The 22,232-nt window shown below is 44.4% G+C and overlaps 1 protein-coding gene across 2 annotated transcripts in view; it reads left to right on the top strand.

Annotated features, from left to right (window-relative positions):
• DGKH (diacylglycerol kinase eta) overlaps nucleotides 1–22,232 on the top strand; it is a 254,374-nt gene that overhangs the window by 128,497 nt on the left and 103,645 nt on the right. For both annotated transcript variants that reach the window (XM_019529851.1, XM_019529850.1), the window contains one exon: nucleotides 18,145–18,255. In XM_019529851.1, coding sequence (XP_019385396.1) covers nucleotides 18,145–18,255 — 111 coding nt within the window. The remainder of the gene's footprint in view (nucleotides 1–18,144; nucleotides 18,256–22,232) is intronic.

Raw genomic sequence — 22,232 nt, forward strand, 5'->3', positions numbered from 1 at the left:
TTTGTCCAATAAAAGATTATCAGATTCAACAAGGAACCTTGTCTAAAATGTTCACTGCATTCATTTAATTTTTGCTTTTAAAGTGTAAATTTACAAATATGTAATTACAGCATTGTTCCCTTGATAGTTTTCATCGAGAGTAAAGTTAGTCACATTCATACTGTATGTTTGAAATAGTTCTAGTTTAAGCATCCTTCTGGGAAATCAGAGCTTTCCACTTCCCTTAGCCCCTTTCAGCTCAGTCCCAATAGAGTATTACTTTTTTTGAGAAAATTTTTTTTCTGTTGCCAGTAATTTCACTGCAGTCTTATGCTCGTCATAAAGTTTTTTTTCCCCCTGAAGTGTCCTGGGAATAGCTTTTTGGAACTTGGTATTTCTGGTAATTTTTCTCTGTGTATAACAAAAGAAGAAAAATTCCATTATAACAGTGACATGATGAAGAAAAGGCTGAAGTACTCAATGCCTTTTTACCTCAGTCTCCACAGGCAAGGTCAGCTCCCAGATTATTGTACTGGGCAACGCAGTTTGGGGAGAAGGTGAGCAGCCCTTAGTGGTGAGAGAACAGGTTAGGGACTATTTAGAAAAGCTGAACGTGTACAAGTCCATGGGGCTGAATGCATGCATTAGAGGGTGGTGAGGGAGTTGGCTGATGTGATTGCAGAGCCGCCTCCCGTTATCTTTGAAAACTTGTAGCGACTGGGGGGAAGTCCCAGACAATTGGAAAAGGGAAAATATAATGCCCATCTTTAAGAAAGGAAAGAAGGAGGATCCAGGGAGCTATAGACCATTCGGGCTCACCTCAGTCCCCAGAAAAATCATGGAGCAGGTCTTCAGTGAATCCATTTCTAAGCACTTGGAGGAGGAGGAGGAGGAGGAGAAGGTGACTAGGAAGAGTCAGCATGGATTCACCAAGGCCAAGTCATGCCTGACCAACCTGACTGCCTTCTATGATGTGATAACTAGCTCTTTGGATATGGGGAGAGCAGTGGACATAATATATCTTTTACTTCAGCAATACAGATTGTAGCTATGTTGGTCTGCAGGCAGAAGGTATCAACTCTTGGTAGAAGTGATATATTTTATTAGATCAACTAGATATTTGCAAAAAAATTCTTCATTTGCAAGCTTTTGGGCACACTCTCGCCCTTCAGGCATAGGAGAGTGCAAAGATGGTAAAATTTCTCCTAGGTGGAAATGAAAATTTATATTTCACAGGACAGCTGAAGGTGTTATAAGATCTTTGGGCTGGGAAAGGTTATTTTGTGAAAATTAGGCTCACATAAGAGCTAGATAAGTTTATTTACCATCTTGCAACACCCTTCAGCACTGCTGTGAACTATGAATTTTCATTTCTACTTAGGAGAAATTTTACAATCTTTGCACTCTCCTAAGCCTGTAGAAGAAGGGTGTAAATAAAGAATTCTGTGTGATGTGCCTGGAAGCTTGCAAATAATATTTTTTTTTTGCCAATACCTAGTTGGTCTCATAAAAGATACCACCCCTACCAAGAGTTCGATTCCTTTTGATACAGTCTTCCACAGCATTCTTGCAAGCATGCTAACAAAGTATGGGATAGATCAGTGGCTCCCGACCCTTTTTTGCTGCGACCTGAAATCCAGATTGTGACCCCTGCCCTTGTCTTTGTTGTTGATTTACTCATGCCTGGCGGTGCCAGCAGAGCCCAGTTTGGCATTGTGGGGGGCAGCGGCAGCGAGAGCTACATGAACAGTGCACTGGGAGAGCCCTACAGGTGGGGTGGACCTCCCCAACCCTGATTTGGGTTATGCCCTGTGGTTGGGAGCCACTGGGTTAGATGAATGGACTGTAAGGTGGATAGGAAGCTGTCTGGATTGTTGGGCTCAACAGGTAGTAATCAGTGGCTCAGTGTCTATCTAGTAGCTGGTATCAAGTGGAGTGCCCCAGGGGTCGGTTCTGGGGCTGGTTTTGTTCAATATCTTAATCTGGAAGATGAGATGGATTGCACCTTCAACAATACATGGATGACACCAAGGTTGGGGGTGCAGTAGATGCACTGGAGGGTAGGACTAGGATTCAGAGTGACATAGACAAATTGGAGGACTGGACCAAAAAACATCTCATGAAGTTCAACAGGGACAAGTGCAAAGTCTCGCACTTAACGATGGAAGAATCCTATGCATTGCTACAGCCTAGAGACTGACTGGCTAAGCATCAGGTCTGCAGAAAAGGACCTAGGAGTAACAGTGATCAGTAAGATGGATGTGAGTCAGCAGTGTTGCCAAGAAGGTTAACTGCTTACTGGGCTGCATTAGTAGTAGCAGTGCCAGCAGATCAAGGGAAATAATTATTCCCCTTTATTCAGCACTGTGGAGGCCACATCTGGCGTATTGTGCCCAGTACTTATGAAGAGAGGCTAAGGGAACTGGGTTTATTAAATCTGGAGAAGAGAAGACTGAGAAAGGACTTGATAGCAGCCTTTAACTACCTGAACGGTGGAGCTAGATTGTTCTCAGTAGTGACAGATGACAGAACAAGGAGTAATGGTTTCAAGTTGCAGCAAGAGGTTTAGGTTGGATATTAGGGAAAGCTTTCTCATTTTTAGGGTGGTGAAGTACTGGAACAGGTTACCTAAAGATGCAGTGGAATCTCCATTCTTGGAGGTTTTTAAGACCCAGCTTGACCAAGCCCTGGCTGAAATGGTCTAGTTGGGCATGATTTGGCTTTGAGAAGCCGGGTTGGGTTGGACTAGACTTTCTGAACTCCCTTCCAACCTTAATTTCTGGGGTTCTCAGAGCCTCTCAGAGGCTCCTTTATAGATTAGTAAGGATTAAAGAAAAACATTTTCCCTAATGGGATTCGGTGCTCAGTCTAGGAGATCCCATTAAGCATCTCCATGATGCTCAGTTTCAGTTCTCAAAATTGTGGATTTGTGTCTCCAGAGATCATGGGCAGGCAGGGTTCTTTGGGTGATCTGATATCTTTTATTAGACCAACTAAATAGTTCGAAAGATTGTTCATTGCAAACTTTCAGGCACAAACGCTCTTCTTCAGGCATAGGTAGAGTTTGTTGTCTCCATAGATAACATCCTTGTTAACAGCAGTATGTAGAGATGATTGATAACCAGGGTTTTCCATTTCCCACGGAAAAACGGAGACAATCACGGATTCCCTGTTTTTATCGGGGAAAACATGGATTTCTCTTTTTAGTAGAGAAATCCGCAGATTCTCTGCTTTTGCAAAGAGCTCTTGCAGGCTGGCACAGCTCCAGGCTGCGGGAGCCAATTGCAAAAAGGGCAGGAAACTCCCAGCCCTGGCTGGAGGGAGAGGGTGGAACAGGTAAGTGGCAGCGGTCGTCTGTGCCAGTGGTGACTGCCTCAGCCTCCAAAACCTCCCGCTGCCTCCGTGGAGCTGTGCTTGGAGCTGTGTGGCTGACGGCAGCGGTGCAGCATGGGGTGGCTGTGGGGATGGCTGTGTGCTGCTCAACCACCACCATGCTGCCGCTGCTGCCTGGTGGCTGGCCACACAGCTCCAGGCATGGCTCCGCGACGGCTGCGGGAGGTTTTGGAGGCAGTGGCCATCACCACCATAATGGGCCTCCAGGTAAGCAGCAGCGCTGCCCCCCCACCTCTCCCTGACCCCATCCCTCTCTGTGACTGCAGAGCCGGCCACATGCTCCAGCTACATGCCAGTCTCCCTCTCCCCCTCCCTTGGGCAGCAGGCCTGGTGGCATGTGTGCGGCCCGCAAATGGCAGGCACCACCACACTACCCCCCATATCGCTTGCAAAGAGCCCTGCAGAGGGGCACACCTGCCCTCACCCTGGCCTTGTTCCCAGTTGCAATGTGGTGCCTGGGGCCAGCAGCATCCCCTGCTCCCTCAGCCCCCAGCCACCTTCTCCAGTCCTGCCCCACAGCCCCCAAGCCCCACTTACCTGTAGGATCCAGGGGTGAAGGGCATGGCTCTGTGGTGGCAGTGCTTGCCCGCAAAGGCACCTCACCCTGCATGTAGCCATCACTGTGGCCCTCACCCCCGGCCCTGTTTCCATCTGTGATGTGCTGCCTGGGTCCAGCAGCACCCCACGCTCCCTCAGCCCCCAACTGGCTGTGCAGCTGGTTGCGGGGCATGCCTCTGAATGCAAGCCCTCCATTTCATGCCCCTGGTGGGGTGGTACATATGTGGCCTGCACACGGTAGTTGCCACTGCACTGCTGCTGCACCCTGTGCCATTTGCCCACAAAGCAATTCAGGTGGCTGTGGGATGGTAGCGCAAGATGCAGTGGCAGAGTTGCGGTGGTGGCCTCTTTGAGCAAACCTCCTGTCAGGCTGGCTGGCACGTGTGTGGCCCACAGAGTAGCACACCTGCCCTCACCCCCTGGCCCTGCTCCTGGGAGTAGGCACAGGGGCACACTCCCCGCCTTCTTGATCTACTCTCCCAGCACCTTCCCTTTCCCCTGTCTTGCCCCGACCCTTCCCCCCACACACATTTACCTGCTGAGGTGGGTGCCAGTGTCTGTGTCTTCATGTTTGTGGGTCTGAGGAGCTGTTGCAAGGGACATCAGGAGGGCTGTAGAGACTGTTGGGGGGAGTGTGGGGCACCAGCAGCACTGGGAGGGGCTGTGGGGGGCCTTACATTTTTATCACGGATTTTGGGTTTTAATCAGAGAATTTGCAGTTTTTAATGCGAGAAAACTAGGATCCCTGTTGATAACAAGCCTGATTACCAGGGATCTGAGTTCTCTATTTCCCACAGTAAAATAGAGAAAACCACAGATTTTCCCTTTTTATCAAGGAAAATGCAGAGTTCTCCTTTTAGCAAAGAAAGGTGCAGATTCCCCGCTTTTGTAAAGAGCTCTGCAGGCTGGCTGAGCTCCAGCCTGCAAGAGCTGATTGAAAACAGGGTGGAAACCCCCCGCCCTGCCTGGAGACGGAGTGGGATGGGGAGGGGGAAGGACGTGGCCTGAGACTCTGTCAGCTATAGCTTGGCTCAGCTCTACCTCACTCTTCACTCCTGGAGCCTGTGAGGTAAATGGGGCTTGCAAGGGGTTGGGGACCCCTCTGGCCGGGTTGGGGGGCATTGCAGGTTGTGGCTGGGGGCACCAGCAGGACTGGGGGGAGCCAGAAGCTGTCCCTGCCCCCGCCCAAGCAGACACTAGCAGTGGGTAAGTCAGATCTATGTTGCTTCTGCAGCTGCCTGCTGTTGGGGGGCAGGGAACTGCAAACTTGGGACCCTGGCCCCATAACCCTGGCAGCTGGGGGCCCCCTCCAGCAGGCCTGGGGGGCAGGATGCATGAGTAGGACAGGGGGGCTGCTGTGGGGGCAGGGCTGGGGGAGGCACTGGGGAGGTGTGTGAGGGGCACCAGCAGGGTTGTGCGGGTTGTTGGGGGCTTTTAATTTTAATAATGATGTAGGGGTTTTTATCAGAGAATTTGCAATTTTTTTTTGTCAGAGAATTCGTGATTTTTTTTTTTTTAATAGGAAAAAAACCGGATCCCTGGTGAGTACCCACACATCAGCCCTGTTGTCTTTGCAAGTTTTTGTATGCAGTCAAGCCTTTACCTTTCTCAAAAGTGAAAAGTTTCAAGAAGTTAAATGAATAAAGGACAACAAATAATAAGAATGCACTTTTTGTAGAAAACAATGATTAAATTGAGGCTTCCTGACCGGTGATTTGAATCAATTTGATTTAAATCAAATCCACCTTGAGTTAAGTGCTATTGGTGAAGAATATAGTACTTGAGGGCAGTTCATAGTCATGAAGAACTTCAAGTATGAAATCTTAGATGGAAACAGGAACTGTCCTAATATAAAGGACATTAAAAAGACTATATAGAATTAATGCATGTCTCTTAACATGTTTACCTACAGTAGTTGTACAAACCTCATTGGCATGATGTTGATGGCTTTGATGTTTCCTTTTTTCCCCCTTCCTTTTTCTTTTTGGTATTTTCTTGACAGACTTTTTGTCTTTTTCATGATGAAATGCCATGTTCCCCAGCTTATCAAGTAGGCTTTGTTCATTTCTACCATAGTCTTGTTAGAATCAGTCAAGAATGAAAAAGATTCCTTTGTGTATAGTTTAGGGAAATATGCCCTGCCCAATGCTTTGTTGAGTTTCACTGAATTTACAGTGTTAGTTATTAACTATTCAGCCCATATGGTTTTGTTCTCAGCTGCATGTATATGCTTTTATTTTTATTAGTTTGCTGATTTGATAGATACTATATATTAGCTAGACTGTGGATGTGTCTATATGTGCCTGCCATGGTGGTGTTGTTACTGTGCCATCATTTAGTACTTCCCTTTGGAAGTACTAAATGATGGTGCACAGTTATTTTTAGACACTACATTGCTGGAGCGACATGCTATAAACATAGCTCATTGCTATGGCAGCATAGCATCGGTGTCGTGGTTTGTGCCTGCCAACACTTAGTCGCTACAGCGGACACTACAGCGATATAGTGTCACATGTGGATGCTCTCTGTATCTCTGAAAATTCAGTTATCTGAAAAAACCTTGCTTATTAACTTCGTTATATGCTTGCACGCGAGTGATATTACCTTTATTTCAGTGTGTGATGAATGGTTTGAGGCACATTTATTCCATACCAAAGAAGAAATACAGGCATACCTCTGAGATATTGTGGGTTCGGTTCCAGACCACTGCAATAAAGCAAATATCGCAATAAAGTGAGTCACATGAATTTTTTGGTTTCCCAGTGCATATAAAAGTTATGTTTACACTATACTGTAGTCTATTAAGTGTGCAATAGCATTATGTCTAAAAAAACAATGTGCGTACCTTAATTAAAAAATACTTTATTGCTAAAAAATGCTAACCATCATCTGAGCCTTCAGCGAGTCATAATCTTTTTGCTGGCGGAGGGTCTTGCCTCAATGTTGATGGCTGCTGACTGATTAGGGTGGTGGTTGCTGAAGGTTGGGGTGGCTGTGGCAATTTCCTAAAATAAGACAATGAAGTTTGCCGCATTGATTGACTCTTCCTTTCACGAAAGATTTCTCTGTAGCATGCGATGCTGTTTGATAGCATTTTACCTACAGTAGAACTTCTTTCAAAATTGGAGTCAATTGGAGAATTACCAAAATGTGACACAGAGACACGAAGTGAGCAAATGCTGTTGGAAAAATGGTGCCAATAGACTTGCTCGACGCAGGGTCGCCACAAACCTTCAATTTGTAAAAAAACGCAATATCTGCGAAGCGCAATAAAGCGAAGCGCAATAAAATGAGGTATGCTTGTACATAGCCATGTAAGTTCATTATTGTGAAAAACTTGAAAGGAGTGGTCTCAACTGCAGCTAGGAGCTAAGCTACCCTTTAAAGACCACTGACAAGCATTCATGCCAGTTTAGAGCTGTATAGCACTATATGCTTTTTGGTATTTTGGTTAATGTGTAGTTTCTGTGCAAGTGGTGTTTTGTTGTTGTTGCTGTTAATTAATGCAAACTTATAAGCAATAGTATAAGCATATAAGAAAAAATCCTAATGCCAAAAAGCTTAAAATACAAAGAGGCTATAGATATAGGCAAATGTCACAGGTGGGGCCTAGGAGCGGCCGTGATCTCACTAGTGCCCCCTGCCGTGTCAATCAGGCAATCCAGCACCCTCTACTCACCCACCACGTCTTTGATGTTATGAGTTCAGTTATGGGAGGCTGCCTACTTGCACCTTTGACACCGCGCCGATGTTATTCCCCATTCCGAGTGGGGTGCCTCAATGCACCCCTGCCTTACGGGCAATGCGTGCCTCCTACCTCCCCTTTAGCATGCCCCAAGCCTCGCAGCTCTTTCTGGATGTTATCCGGTCCTTAATCTTCTACACCCTACCTGGCGCCGCTGGGCGTGTCTCGTCACCAGCGCCCCTCTCTGGTGCCCTTGGGCTCGTCATGCAACCAGCACCCCTTACTCCTGATTAGCCCTATCGGGCTCCCTAAGGATGTTCTTCCCACCGGGGTCGTCTGCCTAAACCTTTCCTGGCCCCTCCGGGTTCCTGTCAACACTAATTATCCAAATCCTATCCCCGGTTGGGACTCAGCTGGCCGTAGCCGTACCTGGCCCCTGGACCACCGTCTGGGTCTATTGCCTCACTAGGGGTCAGTGGCCTAAGCCTTGCCTGGCCCCTCTGGGTTCCTGTCAACACTACTTATCCACTTAGGCTCAGGCGACCTAAGCCTTACCTGGCCCCTCTGGGTCCTGTCAATAATAAATATCCAGATAGGCTCAGGCAGCTGGAGCCTTACCTGGCCCCTTCGGTTCCTCGGGGTTCCTGTTATCCTGGAAACCCTCCGGAACGTCGTCTAGGCCCGCACCCCTCTTGGGGCTACTTTCAATAATCTATGCCCCTCTTGGGGTTGCTTCTTATTACACGTGCCCCACCCAGGGCCTCTCTTCTACACGTGCCCGCACCCATGGCTTCTCAGCACCTTCTCCGGGCTCTCTATAGCGACTGACTTGCCCTCATTGGGCTAGTCGCCTTTACAGCACCCACCCTAGGCTTTTATCTGTGTAGCTCCCACACCTGGAGCCCAACACGAGTCCCTACAGGTTTCGTTCTGGTGCTACGACCCTTGGGCGGGGTCCTCTACCCTGCTTGGGCCTCTCACTATTGCCCACACAGAGCTACCCGCTGTGCCGCCTCAGCACTGACCAACTGTGCCGTCCCAAGCACCACTCGTCTGCCCACACAGGGCACCGGGAACCCTCCCAAACCACTGGGGAGCTCCCATGAGGCCTCCTCATGCCCCTACAGCCTCACCCGGTCCTCTGGTATAACAATAACTAAACCATAAGCCAAACGGCTGCAACATAATAAACAAGAAGCCTTCTGGCTTATAACATACGGCCTACGCTTCCTTGGCTCTCTAACCATGCCGTAGCTGCTTCGTTGGTCATGCTGCCACCATCAGCTCTGCTCTCCCACAGAGCTCCTGCTCCTGCGGCTGCCAGAAGGGAACTGCCCCCTAGGCTTCAGCCTGGGCTGTTTATAAAGGCCCGGCCCTACCCCCTTCCGGTCACCTGGCCCGCCCGGTTGCCGCACCTGAGCTGCCCCTGGAGATTGGCAGCTCCACTTCTCCACTTCTAGGAACAGGGCACCTCAGTGCTCCTGTGACAGCAAATGGGTGTAGGAACAAGGACAAGACAATATTTGTGTTCTGTTTACTCTGCAGCAGGAATGGTTCCAAGAGGGGTCAGGTGGTGGTGCTGTGTCACCTGCTTTCACTGCTGAGAGTTCCCATTCCATTGTAGCTGCCAATGAGGAACATGGAGAAGAATAAAGCTTTGTTTTAGAAATGTGTTTTACTAGTTAAAGGCCTCATATGGATACTCAACCTCTCCTGGGAGAGTTGCTGCTCTCACAGGGGAAACCACAAGTGTACAGATGTTTAGTCTTTTTCTCCCACAGTAAAAATGGCGGTTTCAAGAGAAAAATGACCTGGGAATAACTGAGGTTAAATCACTCTCAGGAGAGTTTCTCCTGGGAATGTGAATGTCTTTATATATCACAGCTCCTTAGAAGAGACCATAGTCCTCCAGCATTCCCTCCCCACATTCCTCTCCTTTTGGGTTCACTGGACTCTGCTGCTCGAGCAGGGAGCAGAACACGCCCTCTTCACGGTCCTTGTATTGTGCTGCATGGAAATACGTGTTGACCATGAGCAGTCTAGATTAGTAAATCTGGGTTGTCCTGTGCACTTCTATCATCTGTCCTTAGGCAGACTAAGGGAGCATGCAGAGCATGCTGAGATGTGTGCACAGGGGCCACCACTGGGTGTACAATATCCGTACTGCAAGCTCTCCATTATTTAGGGCCTCAGTATTTGAATATCTATACATGGGGCTCTGGGCAAATTTTTTCTACTAGGAGAACAAACCTAGGAGAATTCTCCCAGATTATTTGCATATGTATGTGTGGCCAAAGTTCTAAGCGAAGTTTCCTTAGATTCTGTCCTGTCACTGAAAGTAGGTAATAGCTTAAGTTTTTCATTCTGTTGAGTTCTGCCATTCTATTGATGGATTTTCTGGTGGCCTTATAATGAAAGGAAGTGATGATCCATCTTAAAAAACCTTTGGTCTGTCAACCAAAATAAGTAAATGAAGACAAGCAGGTATATGACCATAGTACAGAAATAATGTTTTTATCATGTCTAACCAAGATTCTTAATGTACTTAACAAAAAATTTAGTACAGTACTGTCCTAAAGTATGGTAATATTATCCCTTTTTTACAGATTAAGACTTAAAGCATAGAGAATAAATGGGTTATGTTGCATTGCATAAAAATCAGTAGCAGATCTGGGAACAGAATCCAGATCTTCTGAGTACACATCCTCTTGTTTAGCATGAATCCAACCTCTCTTCTCCAAAAAGTATTTTTGTATATAATGCATACAATCATTAGAATTGAGATTAAGATGGTACTGTGTAACGGGTGACTGAGTAATGAATGGGTATTTAAAAAAAGAAGAACTCCTCGGTTGGATAAATCTCACTGTCTGAACTAGCAAGAATCTGGTATCAAACACAGCAGGTTTTATTAACTGTGAATCAGAATTTGGCTGACCATAGCTGTAACCAGCTGTCTGTATTCAAAAAAAGCCAAACAACAACTTGCTGTGACATGGATATTTTGCAGAACCAGAAGCTTCAGGTAATGGTGAGTGATGAATTGTTCTCCATGTGGGTTTATTTAGTTTTTCAATATTTCCAAATCAACTTGTAAGGAGCAAGTATTATATTTTAAAAGCAGGCAAAGGATTCCCCATGAATTAGGTTGTTCTCAAGATTATAATACTAAGTTAATTAACTGAAGTAAACCAGAATACATCCCAAATCATGTGAACATACTTGAGCTGAGCCCTTAGTCACTGGCATGTATACAATGTACATTTACTGAATAAGTACTAATTATAGTGTGTCAACATTAGAAGGTTTTGTATGGTCATTTACCCAAGAAGTGGGTTTCAAGAGAAAAACTGCCTTGAAACCCACTGCAGCCTTACTTGAGGGTTCACCATGATTGGTTCCATCCTTATGTGATGTGCAGGATGGCACTGAGCTGAACGAGGCTTTCAGACTGGTAGCCCTTTCATCTTCAAACCTTCTTTTTTCCTCTGTCCTGAAAACACAAAAGAAGGGACCATGAGGTTGTGTAATTCCTCTTTCTGCTTTTCTATCCCCAACAATTAAAAAAAAGACGTGAATTTGGCTTCAGAACTTTTAAATGGGGGATCAGCACCTGGTGACCACAAAACTTTGAATCTGGTCCTCAGAGCTGGGATTTTGCTGGCAGGGCTTTGCCTATGCTGTGCCATGTCATGGCTGGGAGCTTTCCTGTGCTGCACTGCAGCTGGGTGATGAGAAGCACTGATGGCCAGGTCCTTGTGCCAGCCTGTCTCAGACTTAAGCTGGGTTACTCCAGCCCAATGGTAGGAAACATTGATGAATCCTGCTTTAAACCAATGCTATCGACTTAAAATGATAGATTAAATGTTTTTAGTCTCTTGTTTTTGAGGCTTATGATTTACATTTTCTCTACAACCATGAAGGTTAGAAGCTATTTATTTATTCATTTATTTGTAATGAAAGCTGAGTTTTGTTTAAAAAAATTAGGATGACCCCAAAAGCTGAGGATTTTAAATACTAATAACCTTGAGTAGGTAACATCATCTCTTAGCTGGATGGTTTACAGATTGGGCACAAAAGCACAAAGAATAACTTATTTCCCAGTGATCATTTAGGAAATCTATAACCAAACTGGACGAAGAATCCAGGTCCTCTAAGTACCCTTCTGGTAATATCTTACTCTCCTTTTAATGAAGTAGATGGAAATAATGAATACAGCCTCTGTTGTATGACCAGTCAGCTCTGGACTGACCACCTGCAAGTGGCAATGTTTTGGAATTGTTTAGCAAATTTTTTTTTAAAATCAGAAAATGCTGATTTATTGAAACAAAAGCTATTTCCAGGAATAAATGTGTCTCTGTGGTATTTCCATTGGGAAGGTTTAAGTCCAGGGTGAAATCTGGAGACAAAGAATAGTCTAATGATTAGGTAGTAAGTGGAGTGATCCTCCTCATGCTAAGGTAGACTATTAGCTGTTTTGGGATGTGTGGCTGCTCTAGTGCATGTTCTTTCAGTTTCTCTTAAAAAGAATGTTTTAAAACTTCAAGTTTCAGTGTCAGATGCAGAATCAAAAAACTTACAAAACTATTTGGGAATTGGCATTCTTTTTTACTGGCCAGACTTAGCAGGATATGCTCTGTGGCCACAGTTTGAAAAGCATTGGCATGTCTTCACAGGACTGTGTGGTATAATGGCATACTTTAGGGCTAAACAAACATTTTTAGTGTAATCTGCTCCTCATTGTGCTAGTTTACATAAAGTAGAAGAATTTAAAAAAGGAGAAAGCACAATCCATAATTTTTCAGCTCTGTCTTCAGCCTATTGCTATACAGTGTTTTTTCAGTATTGCACAGTTCTCTAATATTTTACTATTGCTAACGTCCAGTAAGTTGTTTCCCTTCATACTTAGATAAAATTTGGGCAATCAATAATAAATTTGATAAAAATGTTCCCTCTTCTCTCCAACTGCCAGTCAGGTCTTTGGGAAAGAGGTGCTGTGTTCAAAGAGTTACTGTGGGATTAACATTTTTATTAAAATGAGAGTAGATTAAAAAAAAAAGGAAATAGAAAATGGGATGCACGATATGATTGATGCATCTAGAAATGTATGCATCTTCTAGTAAAGTGGAGATAAAGTCGATATAAACTTGGAATGCAGTCCAATCCCAAAAGCAGATTTAAATTAGATTAAATGTTATAGCTTAAATCTGCAACAAAAGGAAATGAGGATACGGACAGGCATTACATTTCTAGCAGAGTAATGACATTTCTTCCACTAGAAACAAGTGTAAAGGCATTAGTGCAGTTTCTCCTGCTGCTTCTGGAAGAAAGATTTTCCTCTTTTCAATGAAGAAGATCTCTCCTGTGAGAGATTTGTTGCTCCAGAACCAATATCTGTATACTTCCCTGGGAGGAGTCAGGCAGGGAAGTGTACACGTAGTTCTGAAGGAACAAAGACTGGAGTGACTCCAGTCTTGGAAAAGCTCAAAGAATATTTTTTTGTGCTAGATGACACATCCAGTCCTGATCCCTGGAAAGAATGGAGTGACGGAAAAAGCTTCTTTGGGGGTACATCTGTACAAGACACTTAATGCACAGTAGCGTGTTGGGCAAAAAGCATCTCAATGTGCTACTGTGCAGTAGTATTAGGCTACTGTGCATTAAGCATCACTGAAAAACCATGTGCTGGTGCTACTGCGCAGTAACTATAATTACTGTTCATTTAGCTTAATACTTCATTAAGCAAGTACTAAACTAAATGCACAGTAACCACTGCACATAAATGATCATGTAGACGTGCTCTGCATGTTCTCCGGACCCTGGGGAAACATCTTATTATTTTCTAATTATTTTATATATTTACAACATTCTTGTTTTCTTGAAAGTTTATTATTTTCATATATGCTTATGATCTTGAGTAGGTTCAGTTGCTGTTGTTGATTCTGTTTGTAGCTTCTGACTTGTTTGACTAAGCTCAGGATGTCTGTAAAGAGTGTGGAGTATAAGAAATGGAACAGTTCTTCAACTTTCTATGAAATCACAGACTTCTATGTTGTTTGTATATGTTTGTTTTCTACTGAGTACAGACCTCCCTGACTTCTTTTGTCAACAGTGGTATTTACTAGGTATTGTAAAAGGAAAGTCGCCTATACACAAGCACCAAGGCTGCTCCAATGTGCTGGAATTCCAGCGCGCTGGAGTGTACTTGATTAATTGAGTTAGTTGGAGTGTGGCAATGGCCGCACTCCAGCAGCTCCTACATCGTGTGTATCGGTGTCCCCACACTTAAAGATGGTGGGGAGGAGAGGAGGCACTTGAACTTAAGCTCATTGAATGAGCTTTAATTAGAGTGGCTTCGGAGCTGCTTTAATTAAAGTGCTGCTCTTCCCCCTCCCCCCACCCCAGAGCATGTGTAACAGTGTAGAGAAAAACCATAATAGTCTAAATGAAAAAGCCTGAAAGACAGAATGGTGATTGAAACAAGATTCAGTTTATAATTTTTTTCTGCAAATGGCTATAATTTAAAGTTTGTAGCAGTGTTTATTGCTGTTATGTGAACTTCTTCACATCCTCCAGAGCTATTTATATTTTAAACAAGTTAAACTATTAGTATAGAAACCGCAAATTAGTACAGAACATGTTTTCTCTTCCTAGTTGAAAAGAGAGAGAGATTTTAAAATTTTGCTTCCCATTTTATTTCTAGTTATGTCATTTTCTAGCTTATACCTAGGATGTTCTACACAATTCATGTAGGTGTAGATTACAATACTTGGAGTACCTGTCTTGTAGCCATTTAAGATGGGTCAACAGAAGAGTTTTTATCAACTGGGAATGAGATCAAGGCCTGCAATGTAATTTCACTATTCTACAAAAATTTTATACATTTCTGTATTTATTTATTTTTAAAAATATTTCTGAGATGTGTAGTTTGTGCCCTTCTCATACATGGGAAGGATTATGGCTTAATCGGTTAATTCTTTTTGCTCATGACTAGGATACATACAAAGTACACTAATATTCCAAACAGTAGCTGTAAATATTAATTTAAAATAGATATTGGCTCAGTTGTGAAGGCCTTTAGGTTTTTGTCACTAAATCACAGTGGTGGTAAAAGTTCTGTTCCTTTTACAGTATTTTACAGCTGCTTCATTCTCCTTGTTAATAAGAACACAGGCTGTTCTTTCACTTGAATGCATGTCATATATATATATGTATATTTTCCATTTTCTGACCTTTACAAACAAGAACTGATAAGATAAGATGAAGGAAACTGAAGCAGGCAGTATAAATAGTTGAGGCCACAGAGAGAATTAGCGTTTGAGCTAGAAATAGACATGCATGTTTTTATAACTAAAATACAGTTTTTGTTTTAAAATTTGCAATTTAGCATTAAGCCTATAAGGGCACAGTCCTATCAGAATTGTTTATATCTGTAACGCCATCTATTTTAGGTTCGGGCTGTTAGCTCTGTTATGTCAAATTCTGGTTTATATCAGTATTTCTGCTGCACAGACCTTCTCTATCATGCTGCTTCACTGTGCATTTAGGTTGGGTGCCACACTTAAGAAAGATGTAAATAGATTAGCAAGTGTCTAGCAGAGAGTGACAAAAATTATCAGAGGGCTGGGAAACATGGTTTGTGAGGAAAGGCTGCAAGAACTGGCATTGTTCAGTTTGGAGAAGACAAGACTGAGGGAGGACTTGATAGAAGACTTCAAATATATGGATAGAAGATCTTCAAAGAGGATGGAGATAAATGATTTTCTGTGGCTTTTGGTGGCATGACTAGAAACAATGGCCTCGGGATGCAACCGAGGAAATTTAGGTTGGAGATTAGGAAGAAACTGTCTCACTGTGAGAGTGGTTGGAACAAGCCTAGAGAGGCTGTGGACATTTTCAAGAGTGGGTTTGACAGCCATGTCCCTGGGATGGGTTAGTCAGGAGTGCACAGGAGGCTGGACTACATAGTTTTGTAAGGTCCTGTCCAGTCCTGTGATCCCAAGCAGGAGCAGAATGCTTATTTGAAAGAAGGTATGTTTTAACATTGCTTCAGCAGCACAGAAGTCTGCTTCCCGTGCATGTCTTCAAGGGAGAAGAAACAGTATGGAAGAAAAAAACCTGAGGGATAAGACAAAGCAGAGTAGTGACAGGCATTACTTAAGTATTATTTATACATATTACAGGAGCGCTTTGATCTAATCAAATCAAGGTCCCCAAAAACTTAGTCTTGGAACATTCAATGATTATGTTTTAGTATTTAAGAAACCATCTATGTAAAGGAACGTGCTTACAGTGTTTCAAACATGATGATGTCCATGTATCTCAGACATTATCATGACAGGTTCCTGCTTGAAGAAGCAGAATTAAATAAAGAAATTTTGTATTTTTAGGTGATTGAACATTGACTTGCACTTAATTTTGTAAAGAAGGAAATGTCTTTTAAACTGTTTTGATGCAGTTATAATGCTTTGTAGTACATTAATTTTAGTTTTAAAGTGTAAAATTCTAAAGGGGGCTAAATTGTTAATTCAGAAAAGAAAATTGCCATATTTTCTCATATACAACATACTCCAGAGTAAAACATGCATTTTGTTTGTGAAAAGCAGAATGAAGAAAAAAAAGTAGCTGAATAGCATCATCTAGGGAGCAAAGTCTGCTCCCTTCTCCTTGGGAATTGTGTTCAGTTACTTTTGCTTTCACCTGGCAGAATCTTAAGCTGCAGAAACTGTTGTTACTGTATTTTCTCACTTTATAATATACACCCTGATTTCGAGCAGCTGATTTTCAGAAAAAAGGATCTGTGTGGTAAGTGAGAAAATATGGTAATAATTGATGGCAAACGTCATTGAGAACTATTTAAAGGAAAACAGCATTTAATTGGCTATACTACTGTAAAGACAGTGTATATCTGGGTTACACAGGTTTTTAGGGAGGAAGATAGAGGTTTTGACAATTGGATAGGAAGGCCTTTGAAAATTTTGGCAAAGCCAAGAGTTGGAGGGAAACGCAGATTAAGTGATGTTCCTGCTGATTTTACAGTTTTAAGATGGGTAGCAATATTGACAAAATACTGCAGAATTTATATCCAGCTGAGCTGAAGATTAGAAGAAGGGTTTCTAACCATAAGAGTGAGGTTCTCATAAAGCTTAGTAATAAGAATAGAAGGGACAAAACACTTAACTGTTTTGTAGATGGAATTTGGTTGGTTTACAAAAGGAATGGCATAAGGTGCTTGTCTGCAAGTAGTTTATTTTACTGCATATTTCTCTATTCTCAGTTTGCAATTGAAGGTTTTCTTCAGAGTTCGGAGAACTAGAAGTGTCTTTTTTTTTTCTTACTATACAGAGCTTAGTTTTTGTAGGGAAGTTATGTAGTTCTATACTAAGGGATTCTACTGCATTGGAACCAGATGAATCTAGTGCTTTGAACATCATTCATGAATAAGCATTTACACTGCATGGGAATGAAGTGAAGTGCATTATTTGAGGTGTTCACATTTATATTATTATTTATATTTTTATTAGTAGGTAGAAGTAGAATATTTTATTTTGGTCTTTTGCAGTGGTGCCCAATCTTTCTGACCATGTGGGACAAAAAGATGGTGTGCAGTCGGGCCGCGTGTCAGATACTAGCACATGCAGTTGGCATGTGTCTGGGATCCAGCTCATGGTCCCAACCCCACTCAGCAGTTCAGTCCATAGCCCTACACATTGGATGGGGCCTGAGGCCCTGCCTCAGTCTGGGCCCACTGTTCTGGCCACACATGTTATTGGTCCTGGGGTGCTGGCTCTGCACATGCTGGATTGGGCCTGCTGCCCCAGCCCCATTTACACTGTATCAGGGCCACCACATTGACTTCAGCCTCAGGTACATAAGTTTTTGCCTTCTTCCCTGACTTGGCCAGCAGCTCTAGGCCCTGGCCTCATGCATACTGGATTGTGTTCACTGCCTTAACATCGGGTGCATTGGATTGGGTCTGCAGCCTCAGCCGCAACCCTGGGCATGCTGCATTGGGTCCACTGTCACAGCCAGTTCCTGTGCTGGCCCATCCGGTGCTCAGGGCCATGTCATTTGGCTCATGGGCTTGGAAATACAGCAGTTGGAAAGTTGTTTTTCTGTTTATATAACCAGTCTCTTGAGCCTTGGTTGCATTTATATTTTGTAGCTAACTAATATATATTTTTAAATGATGTCTGTTACTGCTCATCATTGTTCTACATACTTTTTGTGATTTTTATGATTTCAGCAGTAATTTAATCTCCAGACTCTCTCCACTACCGTATTAAATGTGTACACAAAATACGTGTTTTATTGAGTTTTGTTGTTTACAGAATAATTTTGCATATCTTGATTGTCAAATGACAGAAGTGGTTATAACCTAATATGAGCGTATGCAAATTTAATCTACTTTATTTGGGAATTTCAACATTGTTTTCAAGACTCAGATTTCTTTATGTATTGCAGGTCTAGGTAGGTGGATGTACTTGTACTTGGTATGCTACATTTTTATTTTTTTCTCTTTTTTTCAGACAAGTATAAAGGAAGGACTACTATTGAAGCAAACCAGTTCTTTTCAGAGGTGGAAGAAACGCTATTTCAAACTTAGAGGTCGTACCCTTTACTATGCTAAGGACTCAAAGGTAAGAATCTATATTTCTATCAATTAATACTTTACACTTGAAATTCCAGTGGGTTTTTAGGTTTGTCAAGCTTGTTATCAAATAATTTAAAATTTCATGTTAGTGGTCATTTTTAGTAAATAATTTAATGTTTTTCAAATAGTATGTTAAATTATCTTTTAAAAGAATACTGGTTGTGTATCTGTTTTCTAGAAAGTTATATATTTTCTTTTAAATGTGGAAATTAATTAGACAAATTATATTGATACACTGAGCTTTCCTTTTTTCCACTGCAGGAAGATAAACTTATTTGCATTTAAAAAAAAATTAAAAATTGGAAGGACGTTGTTCAAAGGCAAGCCCTTAAACACCCCATATTTAAAGCTCTTACACCAGGGGCAGGCCAAATCTGGCCCGCAGGCCAAATCTGGCCCACCAGCTATTCTATCTGACCCATGGGGCCCCTAAAAAATGTAGGAAATTAATATTTATCTGCTCCTGGCTGCCGTCAAAGATGACAGAAGCCAGGGACAGTAGGACCCAGGGAAAGCCTGCAGGACCCAGCAGCCAGGTGTTCCTGGCCCTGCCCCCCAGCCTTTTCCCCACCCCCCAGGAAATTTCTGCTTAGCAGAGCCTCTTGGCCTGGGCCCCTGGGACTGTTCTTGACTCCCTTCATCAGAGGGAAATTCAAATAAGAGTTGGGCGGAGAGGTGGGCTGCAGGGATTCCCTCAGTCCTCAGGGCCAGGTTGCCTGCTGCTGAGTCCTGTAGTCCGGCCATGCAGCCAGGAGCCATGTGATGCTGGACCAGTTGGCGAGCAGGCAGGGAAGCATTGAAGGGGATGGGGTGGCACCGAGTGGGTACATGGAGTACAGCAACAACTGGGTAGAAGTACAGGGTCTGCTCCAGTGTCCCAGAGCCAGTGCGAACAGGGCCCAGAGTGGGGCGATATTTTGCCAAAATTCAGTAACCAGCCCTCTACCAGAAATAATTGTCTACCCCTGTCTTTTATAGTCTGATGGAGATTACCTTTGAACACACTTACACAACAATACTACATAAAGCTTGTCAGGAATTTTTTTATCAAAAGAGTTTTACAATGGGAAATTCAGTTTCTGCAAGATGGAAATTTAGAACGTTAAAAATCTGTTTTTGCTTCAAGTTTTGTATGTCTGTTGGGAAAATCATAACAAAAGCTTTCACTTTCAGGTTAGTTTGACCTGAAAGGAACTATTTTGGCTTATTGAACTGAACCAGGAGCAGCCAGCTCCACGTTGGGAGCCAGGATAGGGGGCAGAGCTTCCCGGGCCTGGTGACCAGTGTAGGTGATGACCAGGAGCAAATTCATAGAAGTAGGGTTGGAAGCTACTTGTAGATTTTCAAGTCCGACCCCCTGCCGGGGCAGGAGAAAAAACTGGGTTCAAATGATCCCAGCTAGGTAAACATCAAGCCTCCTCTTAAAGACCCCCAGGGTAGGAGCCAGCACCACTTCCCTTGGAAGTTGATTCCAGATCCTAGCCACCCTAACTGTGAAGTAGTTCTTACGGATGTCTAATCTAAACCTACTCTCCAACAACTTATGGCTGTTATTCCTTGTTATGCCAGGGGGCGCTAGGGGAAACAAGGTCTCTCCCAAACCCTTCTGGTCCCCCCTAGTGAGTTTATAGACTGTCACCAGGTCCCCCCTCAACCTTTTCTTGTGAAGGCTAAGCAGGTTCAGGTCCCACAGTCTCTCATTGTAGGGTCTGCCCTGTTATCCCCAGTTCATGCGGGTGACCTTCCTCTGGACCCTCTCAATGTTGTCCACATCCCTCCTGAAGTGGGGCGCACAGAACTGGATACAGTACTCCAGCTGTGGCCTGACCAGTGTTGCGTAGAGGGGGAGGATCTTCTCCTTGTCCCTGCTAGAGATGCACCTGTGGATGTATGACAAGGTGCGGTTAGCCCTGCCAACCGTGACCTTGCATTATCAGCTCATGTTCAATAATGACTCCAAGATCACTTCCTGTTTCCGTGCTTTCAAGAAGTGCGTTTCCCATCTTATAAGTGTGCTGCTGGTTACTACTGCCCAACTGCAGCACCCTGCACTTGTCAGTATTGAAGCGCATCCTGTTTTTGGTAGCTCACCCCTGCAACCTATCCAAGTCTTGCTGCAGTCTTTACCTCCCTACTAGCATGCTCACCTCACCCCGAATTTTGGTATCATCAGTGAATTTAAACAGGTTGCTTTTCACCCTGTTGTCCAAATCACCGATAAAGAGATTGAACAGTGCAGGCCCAAGAACCGAGCCCTGGGGGACTCCGCTGCCCACTTCTCCCCAGGTCGAACATGACCTGCCTGCCACCACCCTCTGAGTGCGACCCTTCAGCCAATCTTCAATTCATCTGACTGTGTAGGCGTCAATGCCACAGTTGCCCAATTTTTTAATGAGGATGGGGTGGGAGATGGTGTCAAAGGCCTTGCTGAAGTCCAGAAAGACTACATCCACAGCAACACTTGCATCCAATGCTTTTGTGACCTGATCATAAAAGGCAATCAGGTTGGTCTGACATGACCTGCCCCTAATGAAACCGTGCTGGTTGCCCTTGAGCATCATCTGTGAGGCCGGCCCATCGCAGATGTGGTCCATGATGATCTTCTCAAAGAGTTTCCCTAGGATTGAGGTAAGACTGACAGGCCTATAGATGCCCGGGTCCTCCCTCCTCCCTTTTTTAAAGATGGGGACCACATTGGCTATCTTCCAATCATCTGGCACCTGGCCTGAGCACCACAAGCACTCGTAAAGCCATGCCAAGGGTCCTGTAATAACCCCAGCTAGCTCCCTCAACACCCTGGGGTGGAGAGCATCTGGACCCATTGATTTGAACATGTCCAATCCTCCCCAACCTGAGGTCTGGAGGCGTTTCCCTTGAGTCCATCTTGCATCACAGGGGGGAAGTCCCGGTCCCTGCACAAGAAAACGGAGGTGAAGAAATTGCTTCCAGTCAGCCTAGGCAGCGTGGAGCCATAAGGGAAAGGGAACTCTGTCCCCTGTTTTGGGGCTGATCAGCTCCCTGGCTCCTCTCAGGATCAGCACCAGAACAGGGGACAGAGTTCCCTGTCCCTTATGGCTCCACACTGCCTAGGCTGACCGGGAGCAATTTGCTCCTGGTCACTATCTACATGAGTGTTACTACTGCACAGTTCGTTTACAATCTCTATTTATAGGTAGTAGATAACTGCCTAGTAGACTAATTTACAATGCAGTAAATGTGCACATATGTAGATGGTGAAGCTTTACTGCATAGTAAATCAGTCTGCTGCACAGTAAAGTGTGTCTTGTAGATGCACCTAGTGAAAATTAACATCCAAGACTAGGGGTGCACCGATAGAGATTTTTGGGGCTGATACTGATAGCCGATTTTTTTTTTAGAAGGCATATCAGCTGATACCGATCTGATTTCTGATACATCTGTGTGCAGCTAGTCAGTCTGTTGCAGTGGAAGGAGAGGAGGGGAGGGAAGGTGTGTGGGGGGGGCAGATCAGCGCCCCTTGTGGTAAGGGAGTGAGTGGGACTCGGGCTGGGTTAGGTACTGCTCAGCCGGGGCTGGGCAGGCATGGGACAAAGCAGTAGCTTTTCCTGGGGGTTTGGGGGGGGGCATGGGGGATGGCTCCTGCTGCTTTGTGCACCCCAAGAGGGGAGGGGGGGATGGACATGTGCTCCCAGATCTGCATGGGGTGGGCTGCCACTGCAGGCGGAAGGCTGGGCTGGGTTGTGCTCTGGGCAGGTGGTGCCTGGAGGAGATTATGGAGGTGGCTGCACCCACTCCAAAATTCCCCATAGCTCTCACTCCCAAGCTCAGCCTGGCCCAGCCCCAGCCTGCCCTGCCCTGCCCCACCACGATCCGCTGGCTGGGAAACTGGCTCTGTGGTTGGACCCAGAGGGTTGTAATTGATGGCAGTCACTCATCGTGGTGCCCTGTGACCAGTGGGGTCCCTCAAGGCTCTGTCCTTAGACC

The sequence above is a fragment of the Crocodylus porosus genome, unplaced genomic scaffold, assembly GCF_001723895.1.
Source record: "Crocodylus porosus isolate Cpor-Errol unplaced genomic scaffold, CroPor_comp1, whole genome shotgun sequence".
Taxonomy (NCBI): domain Eukaryota; kingdom Metazoa; phylum Chordata; order Crocodylia; family Crocodylidae; genus Crocodylus; species Crocodylus porosus.